Source organism: Coregonus lavaretus, assembly GCF_964263955.1.
Source record: "Coregonus lavaretus genome assembly, contig: HAP1_SCAFFOLD_438, whole genome shotgun sequence".
NCBI lineage: Eukaryota > Metazoa > Chordata > Actinopteri > Salmoniformes > Salmonidae > Coregonus > Coregonus lavaretus.
The window spans coordinates 89741-101301 of NW_028159714.1; the positions used below are offsets into that span (position 1 = coordinate 89741).

Genomic DNA, 11561 nt, shown 5'->3' on the forward strand with positions numbered 1-11561 from the left:
GATATTTTTATTGAGATCAGATGGACAAGACCATTTCCTCAGGGTGCTGCCCGCACGTACTGAGGAGAGAATATAGCCTGCCTGGGGTATTCCTTACACACGTTCCAGGGCTACTTGCCCCTTTCTTCCAAATTCACCAGATTCCGGGGTTTCTAAGGCAAATCTCTGATCCGGACATCAAAGGAGCCAAGATCCTATCATCAGTCGATGCTGGTAAGTCGGATATTAGCCTATATTGTTTTAATTGTGATGCTTTAATAGAAAGAGATCAGTAGCATATTCAGTTTGCAACCCTATATTTGAGGTCCCTATTATAAAGATGTGGTCTTAATGGCACAGAGGAATCATGGCACACACCACCAGCCTGATTAGCCTATAACACTACACCAGCGTGGTGCAGTCTCAATGAGAAATAAATTCAAATCAAGGTCGTTGTTAATTGTGCCTATAAGAAGTTAGCGGTTTGTCTGTCGGCGATTTACAAGGCTATAGATCAATGTGACGAATAGCGGTTTTCAGAGAATGGATGAGAAAACCAAACCCTTGCGTTTTATGAAAGACAGAAAGAAGATGCTGAGTGCGTGAAAACCCGGATAGGATTTAAGAAATAGATTGAGATAGAACGAATGCGTGCGTGTCCCTGTCCTGTCCGCGAGGAACAGATTTGAAACAACACTACCGCTGCAGTTGCGGCAAAAGTTTGGCATGATCGTTTATCATCTGATTATCTGCAGTGTGCAATTGAATAATCTCGCGTGAGATCTTATAGATGCACACTAGCAACAGCATTTGCAACGTCATAATGATCAACAAAAATTACTACTTCAAAAAGCATCAGTCATCCATACAGTTCAACACCATGGACAGGGACAGTTCGCATTTAGATGTGTGTGTTTGGCGGGTATTATTGAAAGCAGATGTGTAGTGACGCAGTTTTAGAAGAATAAACCTTTTGATTTCGCTCACTTGGGGATTGCATGCGTTCCCTTACTTCCTTATTTGGTCTAGTTATGTAAATAGAACTAGTAAGCTATATCCTAGGCATAGGTTTGGCATGTAAACCCGATATGCTATTCCAATTATAATTTGACCACGGGTTCACTGCTGTGCTTTTATAGGACTGAGGATAGTGTGGTGGGGAAACTGGGGGCCAGCCTGAGCCATGGCTCATGGGAAGAAGCCAGGGAAGATCACCAGAATCCTGGGACCCAGCCCTCCGTCCTGCCCAGGAGGATCCATAGAGAAGAAGCCAGGGACTATTAGAAGAATATTGGCCCCCAGCCCTCCGCCCAGCCCGGGTCCCACAGGATCCACAGAGGTGTCTAATGAAGGACCTCATAATGAAGGACCTCAGAAAGAAAGACCACAGAGTTTGAGGAGTAAGGGCCCTCTGCCCTGCCCTGGTCCCCTATCCACAGGGGAGCCTACTGATGAAGAACCCCAGGGTCTGAGCAGAAAAAGCCCAACTGAAGGACTTCATAATGGGACTCTGAGTCTGAAGACTGAGGGCCCTCCTCAGCACTCGCAGAGCACCAGCAATGAGGAGCTGGACAATAACAATGATGAGAGGACCCTTGGGCCTGCAGCACCTGTCCCTGTCCCTGCTAATGCAACACAGGCCCACCCAACCCAGGCCTGCAGCAACATGACCCAGGCCCACCCAACCCAGGCCTGCAGCAACATGACCCAGGCCCACCCAACCCAGGCCTGCAGCAACATGACCCAGGCCCACCCAACCCAGGCCTGCAGCAACATGACCCAGGCCCACCCAACCCAGGCCTGCAGCAACATGACCCAGGCCCACCCAACCCAGGCCTGCAGCAACATGACCCAGGCCCAGAACTACCCTCGGCAGTCAGATGCACAGGCCCAGCCCCGACAAACCCAGCAGCATCGCAGAGAGAGTCCAACGAGCCCCGGCACCAGGCCCACTTCTGACTCCCCATCCAGCCAGGAGAGCCAGTCCAGGGCTGATAAACTTTCACCTGTCCTTACCAGTGCTAGTCCTAACCAGCCGTGTCTGATTGGTCCCTCCAATTCACCTCTTCCTGTCCCTCCTAGAGCTAGTGTCTCGCTGAACCAGCCCAGTGACACCACCAGCCCTGACAGCATGGATGAGGAAGAGGAGGAGGAGGTAGATGACAGCTGCTCAGAGTACGACAACGTGGGTTCAGACGTTGAAGGTGTGGAGCAGGTCTTTGATCAGGCGCTGAAGGTGGAAGACCAGGGGATGGAGGTGAGGTACGACGGCCACGACCTTGAGCCGCAAGATGTCAGCTACGTAGAGAGTGAGGATGGCATCTATGTGGAACACCTAGACGGAACCTACATGGAACACCTAGACGGAACCTACATGGAACACCTAGACGGAACCTACATGAAACACCTAGACGGAACCTACATGGAACACCAAGACGGAACTTACATGAAACACCAAGACGGAACCTATGTGAAACTCCAAAATGGAACCTATGTGAAACTCCAAGACGGAACCTACATGAAACTCCAAGACGGAACCTACATGAAACTCCAAGACGGAACCTACATGAAACTCCAAGACGGAACCTACATGAAACTCCAAGACGGAACCTACATGAAACTCCAAGACGGAACCTACATGAAACTCCAAGACGGAACCTTCGTGGAATGTGAAGACCGAACTTACATAGAACACGAAGACGGAACGTATGTGAGGCATGAAGATGAAACCTACGTAGAAGAATACAAGGATGGACCCTATTGCCCCAAAGATGCCGCCTATGTAGAAGGTGAGGATGGTACCTATGTGAAGGGTAGTGTGGAGGGGGACAGCCTGGAGGGGGACAGCAGCACCACTGTACAATACAAACCCACTAGACCAATGCACGGCCCTGAGTGCGAGGAGATGCAGGATGCAGATAGAAATCCCCGTAGCTCCTCTGAGCATCACCATCAGTTCAATGACAATCCACAACAGACACCCAAGGCTAGAGATGAGGAGGAGGAAGAGGAGGTGGAGGGGCAGGAGGAGGAGAATTTCCCAGATGAAAGTGGTGAAACAGAGGAAGAGCGGGATGTGACCACGTACACAGAGGAGGAGTCTGAAGAGACAGAGGACAGACAGCAGGAGGAACAAACCACAAGAGAGGGAGAGAGGGAGGGGGAGAGGGTGAGAGAGGGAGAGGGGGAAGGTGAGAGGGTGAGAGAGGGAGCAAGAAAGGGGGAGAGGGTGAGAGAGGGAGAAAGAAAGGGGGAGAGGGTGAGAGAGGGAGGGAGGGAGGGGGAGAGGGTGAGAGAGGGGGAGAGGGAGGAGAAGAGGGTGAGAGAGGGAGCAAGAAAGGGGGAGAGGGTGAGAGAGGGAGGGAGGGAGGGGGAGAGGGTGAGAGAGGGAGAGAGGAAGGGGGAGAGGGTGAGAGAGGGAGAGAGGGAGGAGAAAAGGGTGAGAGAGGGAGCAAGAAAGGGGGAGAGGGTGAGAGAGGGAGGGAGGGAGGGGGAGAGGGGGAGAGAGGGAGAGAGGGAGGAGAAGAGGGTGAGAGAGGGAGCAAGAAAGGGGGAGAGGGTGAGAGAGGGAGGGAGGGAGGGGGAGGGGGAGAGGGGGAGAGAGGGAGATAGGGAGGGGGAGAGGGTGAGAGAGAGGGAGGGGGAGAGGGTGAGAGAGGAAGATAGGGACGGGGAGAGGGTGAGAGAGGGAGAGAGGAAAGGGGAGAGGGTGAGAGAGGGAGAGAGGGAGGGGGAGAGGGTGAGAGAGGGAGAGAGGGAAGGTGAGAGGGTGAGAGAGAAAGAGAGGAAGGGGGAAAGGGGGAGAGAGGGAGAGAGGGAGGGGGAGAGGGTGAGGGTGAGAGAGGGAGAGAGGGAGGGGGAGAGGGTGAGAGAGGGAAAGAGGGAGAGGGTGAGAGATGGAGAGAGGGAGGGGGAGAGGGTGAGAGAGAGAGAGAGGGAGGGGGAGAGGGTGAGAGAGGGAGAGAGGGTGGGGGAGAGGGTGAGAGAGGGAGAGAGGAGGGGGGAGAGGGTGAGAGAGGGAAAGAGGGAGAGGGTGAGAGAGAGAGAGAGGGAGGGGGAGAGAGTGAGGGTAGGAGAGGGAGAGAGGGAGGGGGACAAGGTGAGAGAGGGAGAGAGGGGTGACAGGGAGGATGGTGAGGTCAGCTCTTTGGGAAACTGTAACACCCCAGAGGACAGTACAATCTCAGTGTGTGTCTCAGCGTCCCCACAAAGGGGGAGTGGTGGGGGAAGCGATTGGACTTGTGAGGCCCCTCAAAGGGCCCATAAGGGGGTGAAGAGGCAGGGGAGGGGAGGAGGACGGGGAGGGAGGAGTGGGAAGGAAGGAGGAAGGGGCTGGAGGGAGACTGACAGGGAGGACGACACTGGCCAGATAGTGTCTGAGATAAAGGTATGCATGAGCAGCAGCAGCAGCTCAGAGACACAGGACTGCAGAGAGGCTGCCACCAGGCCCAGACCACCAAGGCCCAGGCCCAGGCCCAGATCCGGCCCCAGCTCCAGCACCCCACACCTTCACCAGACAGAATCCCACACTCAGCTGACCAAGACCCGCCCAAAACAGGCCTACCAGACCCACACCTACCTGACAGAGGTCCATACTGGCCCGACAAAAGCCTATCCAACACAGAAGCACCAGCTAGAGGCCCAGAGCGAAGCCCGACAGAGCCAGCAGACTAAGACACAGGACTGCAGAGAAGGTGCCATCAGGCCTAGACATAGATCTGGCTCTAACACACCACACCCTCACCCTCCCCAGGCCCTGGCCCAGCAGACACACACCCAGCCTCACCAGATCTGCCCAAAACAGGCCCATCCTGCAAAGACCCACAACCACCCGACACAGGCCCAGACACTGCAGCACCACAGAGAAGGTCCCGTCAGGCGCAGCCCTAGGCCTAGGCCCACCTCTGACTGCCCTCCCACCCACCAGACCCAGGTCCGGAACCACCAGACCCAGGCCCACATCCAGCAGACTCAGCATCGCAGAGAGAGACTCACCACTGAGCCTACACACAGCCAGCAGTCAGAGTCCCAGATCCAGCAGTCAGAGGCCCAGACCCAGCAGTCAGAGGCCCAGATCCAGCAGTCGGAGGCCCAGATCCAGCATTCAGAGGCCCAGATCCAGCAGTCAGAGGCCCAGACCCAGCAGTCAGAGGTCCAGACCCAGCAGTCGGAGGATCGGAGAGGGAGTCCCATCACTTCTGACCCCCCTCCCACCCACCAGACCCAGGCCCAGAACCACCAGACCCAGGCCCAGAACGACCCTCGGCTGCCAGAGGCCTGGCAGACCATGCAGCACCGTAGAGAGAGCCTTACCAGCCCCAGGCCCGACTCCGACTCCCCACCCAGTAAGGCCCAAAATTACCAGTCTCAGGCCCAGCAGCACCACAGAGAGAGTCTCCCCAGACCCCGGACCACTTCTGCCTCCCCTCCCAGCCACAAGGCCCAAATACAGGACCACACTCCCCACACCCGACAGACACAGCAGCATCGCAGAGAGAGCACCACCAGTCCCAGGCTCCCCTCTGACTCCCTTCCCCTCCAGGAGAACCACCAGGCCCACATCCAGGACCGCTCTTATCAGACCCAGACCCGGGGCAGACAGACCCAGCAGCATCGCAGACAGAGTGCCACCAGCCCCAGCCCAAGGCCCACTTCTATCTCCCCTCCCAGCCTGACGAGCCATCCAAGGGCTGTCAGTCTATCGCCATCACCAGTTCCACCAGCTCCACAGCAGATCACACAGACACAGAGGGAGTCCCCAGAGGAGAGACAGACAAGGACACAGACACAGAGGGAGTCCCCAGAGGAGAGACAGACAAGGACACAGACACAGAGGGAGTCCCCAGAGGAGAGACAGACAAGGACACAGACACAGAGGGAGTCCCCAGAGGAGAGACAGACAAGGACACAGACACAGAGGGAGTCCCCAGAGGAGAGACAGACAAGGACACAGACACAGAGGGAGTCCCCAGAGGAGAGACAGACAAGGACACAGACACAGAGGGAGTCCCCAGAGGAGAGACAGACAAGGACACAGACACAGAGGGAGTCCCCAGAGGAGAGACAGACAATGACACAGACACAGAGGGAGTCCCCAGAGGAGAGACAGACAAGGACACAGACACAGAAACAGGTAACTGCCTGATGCTGCCAACTCAACAGGGTTTGTTTTATGTTATTCGTTTGACTTGACAGGGACCATGTACAACAAACACTGCACCAGATTTGACCCACGTACATGTAGCTAAGTCTCATCTGAAGTCCGGTCGTGTTTCTGTCTGTCTGTTTATTTGTCAGTAAGATCTCCCCTCTGTCTGTTCCAGATGCCTCAACAGGTCTCAGAGCAGCAGCCATGCAGGCCTCACTGCCCAGAGCGACGGGCCCTAGAGGAGGACAGGAACAACGCACCTCCGCCTGAACCAACACAGAACAACGCCTCGTTCCCCAGCTTCGTGGATGGTAAATATACTTTTTCTGTATGGTTCATTTGAATCCATACCTGAGTAATGCACATATGATTGTGATATAACCGTTTAGGGCCCGTTTGGTGTCTGGTGTGGACACACCTTGAGGTTGCTGTACTGCTGCAACCATATTGCCCAGCAATAGGACAATAACGGCCTTCTGAATGTGAATCTGGATCTGAATGTGAATCTGAATCTGAATGTGAATCTGGATCTGAATGTTAATCTGAATCTGAATGTGAATCTGACTCTGAATGTTAATCTGAATCTGACCGAATGTGAATCTGTATCTGAATCTGAAACGGAGTCTGAATGTGAATCTGACTCTGACTCTGACTCTGAATGTGAATCTGACTCTGAATGTGAATCTGAATCTGACTCTGAATGTTAATCTGACTCTGATTGTGAATCTGGATCTGAATGTGAATGTGAATCTGACTCTGAATGTGAATGTGAATCTGACTCTGAATGTGAATCTGACTCTGACTCTGAATGTGAATCTGACTCTGAATGTTAATCTGAATCTGAATGTGAATCTGACTCTGAATGTTAATCTGAATCTGACCGAATGTGAATCTGTATCTGAATCTGAAACGGAGTCTGAATGTGAATCTGACTCTGACTCTGACTCTGAATGTGAATCTGAATCTGACTCTGAATGTTAATCTGACTCTGAATGTTAATCTGAATCTGACTCTGAATGTTAATCTGAATCTGACACTGAATGTGAATGTGAATCTGAATCTGACTCTGAATGTGAATCTGACTCTGAATGTGAATCTGACTCTGAATCTGACTTTGAATCTGACTCTGAATCTGACGCTGAATGTGAATCTGAACCTGACCCTGAATGTGAATGTGAATCTGACTCTGAACCTGACTCTGACTGTGATTCTCATGCCCAGTCCCAGGTCCATGTGAGCCAGAGGACCTGATCGATGGGATCATCTTTGCTGCTAACTATCTGGGTTCCACCCAGCTGCTGTCTGACAAAAACCCGTCTAAAGGAATACGCATGGCCCAGGCCCAGCAGTCTGTCAGCCAGGTCAAGGTATTCTATTCAATTCTATTTTTTGCCTGCCTAATATTCTGATCGATCAATGAATGTCAGCTGAACTGAATATCCATTCTTCCTAACCACAATAAATATTTTTGCGATTGAAAAAAAAACTCACCGCTGGAGTACACTTTTTCAACCACATGATGGAGCTCTCTCATTCCTTTTCACCATGTTTTGTGTGTCTACCATAATATAATATAATATGCCATTTAGCAAACTCCAGAAAATCAGCTCCAAGTGATTTAAATTTTGGAAATCTGTTCCCAAGTATTCCCACACATAATAGAGAGACACGTGATCGTATACAAAATGTAAGCAAGGTTTGAATTGATTATGTTTTAGTCAAATATTATATCTGTTTGGGATTTTTGCGGTCAATTTGCAGTCTACAAATTATTTGTAATTATGTTCCGGCCCCCCTCGACCATCCATCCATCCGCTCAAGAAAAAAATCATCCCGCGGCAGAATCTAGTTGATGATCCCTTATCTATGACGTCTGCCCACAGAGCCGAGATGAAGACTCTCAGATGGTGACAGAAGTTGACCTCTTCATCTCCACCAAAGCAGTCAAAGTGCTGAATGCTGACACACAGGTGTGTAACAACAGTATGAGCTATGTGTCTAGGGAAACACTCACCTCTGACCTCTCTGTGTTGCTTTGTATCTGCCACCGGGTTGGGGTTTCAATTCAGGAAGTTGACAGAAATTCCAGTTCCAATTCCTAATTTTCCTTATTGATAAAATCTGATCTACTGTCATAAGAGTCCTATCTTTTCCTCTTATAACTTAAGGGGGCGTTCCTAGTATTACGACAGCAGATACAGTTGAAGTCGGAAGTTTACATACACCTTAGCCAAATACATTTAAACTCAGTTTTTCACACTTCCTGACATTTAATCCTAGTAAAAATTCCCTGTCTTAGGTCAGTTAGGATCACCACTTTATTTTAAGAATGTGAAATCAGTCAGAATAATAGTAGAGAGAATGATTTATTTCAGCTTTTATTTCTTTCATCACATTCCCAGTGGGTCATAAGTTTACATACACTCAATTAGTATTTGGTAGCATTGCCTTTAAATTGTTTAACTTGGGTCAAACATTTTGGGTAGCCTTTCACAAGCTTCCCACAATAAGTTGGGTGAATTTTGGCCCATTCCTCCTGACAGAGCTGGTGTAACTGAGTCAGGTTTGTAGGCCTCCTTGCTCGCACACGCTTTTTCAGTTCTGCCCACACCTTTTCTATAGGATTGAGGTCAGGGCTTTGTGATGGCCACTCCAATACCTTGACTTTGTTGTCCTTAAGCCATTTTGCCACAACTTTGGAAGACCCATTTGCGACCAAGCTTTAACTTCCTGAGTGATGTCTTGAGATGTTGCTTCATTATATCCACATAATTTTCCTTCCTCACGATGCCATCTATTTTGTGAAGTGCACCAGTCCCTCCTGCAGCAAAGCACCCCCACAGCATGATACTGCCACCCCCGTGCTTCACGGTTGGGATGGTGTTCTTCGGCTTGCAAGGTACCCCCTTTTTCCTCCAAACATAACGATGGTCATTATGGCCAAACAGTTCTATTTTTGTTTCATCAGACCAGAGGACATTTCTCCAAAAAGTACGATCTTTGTCCCCATGTGCAGTTGCAAACCGTAGTCTGTTTTTTTTAATGGCGGTTTTGGAGCAGTGGCTTCTTCCTTACTGAGCGGCCTTTCAGGTTATGTCGATATAGGACTCGTTTTGCTGTGGATATAGATACTTTTGTACCTGTTTCCTCCAGCATCTTCACAAGGTCATTTGCTGTTGTTCTGGGATTGATTTGCACTTTTCCCACCAAAGTACGTTCATCTCTAGGAGACAGAACGCGTCTCCTTCCTGAGCGGAATGACGGCTGTGTGGTCCCATGGTGTTTATACTTGGGTACTATTGTTTGTAAAGATGAATGTGGTACCTTCAGGCGTTTGGAAATTGCTCCCAAGGATGAACCAGACTTGTGGAGGTCTACAATTTATTTTCGGAGGTCTAGGCTGATTTCTTTTGATTTTCCCATGATGTCAAGCAAAGAGGCACAGTTTGAAGGTAGGCCTTGAAATACATCCACAGGTACACCTCCAATTGACTCAATCGATGTCAATTAGCCTATCAGAAGCTTCTAAAGCCATGACATCATTTTCTGGAATTTTCCAAGCTGTTTAAAGGCACAGTCAACTTAGTGTATGTAAACTTCTGACCCACTGGAATTGTGATACAGTGAATTATAAGTGAAATAATCTGTCTGTAAACAATTGTTGGAAAGATTACTTGTGTCATGCACAAAGTAGATGTCCTAACCGACTTGCCAAAACTATAATTTGTTAACAAGAAATGTGTGGAGTGATTGAAAAACGAGTTTTAATGACTCCAACCTAAGTGTATGTAAACTTCCGACTTCAACTGTATATGTATTATTTATCCCCCCAGGAGACGCTGATGGACAGTGCGTTGCGTACCATCTCCTACATCGCAGACATCGGGAGCATCGTGGTTCTGATGGCTCGTACCCGTATGTCAGGCACGTCCTCGCAGGACTGTACTGAAGCTGATCTCTCCTCCTCAGAGGGACAGAGACACTACAGAATGATCTGCTATGTCTTTGAGTCAGAAGACGTGAGTACCGGACCGGCAGCCTTAAAATAAGATTCTGTTCTGTTCTGGTCTAGTCTGTTCTGGTCTAGTCTGTTCTGGTCTAGTCTGTTCTGTTTTGTTCTGTTCTATCATGTTCTGTTTTATTCTGTTCTGTTCTGTTCTGTTCTGTTCTGTTCTGTTCTCCCACTCTTTCCATTTGAATACTGCTGAATGTTATTGATGGATTGGGGCATTGCTTTTGTTATTTGAGATTGTTTGGCACAGTGTTTGCTAAGGTCTATACACTATTACAGAACAATATTACTGAACATCATTTTAAAGCTTTGAAAATGGCTATGGCCTGTACAGAGGCCCTACCTTATTTAACTCTTATGTTGGCTTTCCTATAACATGTGTTATACCTTCCTATAACATGTGTTATACCTTCCTATAACATGTGTTATATCTTCCTATAACATGTGTTATACCTTCCTATAACATGTGTTATATCTTCCTATAACATGTGTTATATTTTCCTATAACATGTGTTATATTTTCCTATAACATGTGTTATACCTTCCTATAACATGTGTTATATCTTCCTATAACATGTGTTATATCTTCCTATAACATGTGTTATATCTTCCTATAACATGTGTTATATCTTCCTATAACATGTGTTATACCTTCATTCATCATTTCAGTTGGTCCCTAACTGTGTGCTATCTCCCACCTCTGCATTGTTGTCAACTTGAATAGCCTGTAGTTTCCGTTGAGTTGTTACCCCTACCAACCTTCCCCCTCCGGCCTCCCTCCCTATCCCCCCTCCCCCCTCCGCAGGCCCAACTCATTGCCCAGTCCATCGGACAGGCGTTCAGCGTTGCCTACAGGGAGTTCCTCCGAGCCAATGGGATCAACCCTAAGGACCTGAGTCAGAAGCAATACAGTGACATCATCAATTCCCAGGAAATGTACAACGACGACCTGGTCCATTTCTCAAACTCTGACAACTGTAAAGAGGTGAAGTGTGTGTTTGTGTGTGTGTAAAGAGTGTAAAGAGGCGTGACGGCCTGCTGTAGTGAGCAAAGCTTTGATTGTTGACCGTGATGCATGACTCTTCAGAATGCATTTCAACCTTCCTTCCTTCCTTCCTTCCTTCCTTCCTTCCTTCCTTCCTTCCTTCCTTCCTTCTTTCCTTCCTTCCTTCCTTCCTTCCTTCCTTCCTTCCTTCCCTCCTACCTTCTTTCCTTCCTACCTTCCTTCCTTTCCTCATCCCATCCTACCTTCCTTCCCTCCTTCCCTCCTTCCTTCCTTCCTTCCTTCCTTCCCTCCTTCCTTCTTTCCTTCATTCCCTCCTTCCTTCCCTCCTTCCTTCCTTCCTTCCTTTCCTCCTTCCTTCCTTCCCTCCTTCCTCCTCCCTTCCTACCTTCCTTCCCTCCTTCCCTCCTTCCTCCTCC

General features: G+C 49.5%; 1 protein-coding gene across 1 annotated transcript; it reads left to right on the top strand.

The window, feature by feature from the left end:
- Positions 1-1162: 1162 nt before the first annotated feature.
- Positions 1163-11151, top strand: LOC311122513 (uncharacterized protein; the record flags this gene model as incomplete). Its single annotated transcript, XM_084196853.1, has 7 exons — positions 1163-3063; positions 4093-5770; positions 6303-6444; positions 7349-7494; positions 8011-8097; positions 9961-10146; positions 10945-11151. The coding sequence occupies 7 exons, from the start codon at positions 1163-1165 to the stop codon at positions 11149-11151; spliced, it is 4347 nt and encodes a 1448-aa protein (XP_084052979.1).
- Positions 11152-11561: the final 410 nt, after the last annotated feature.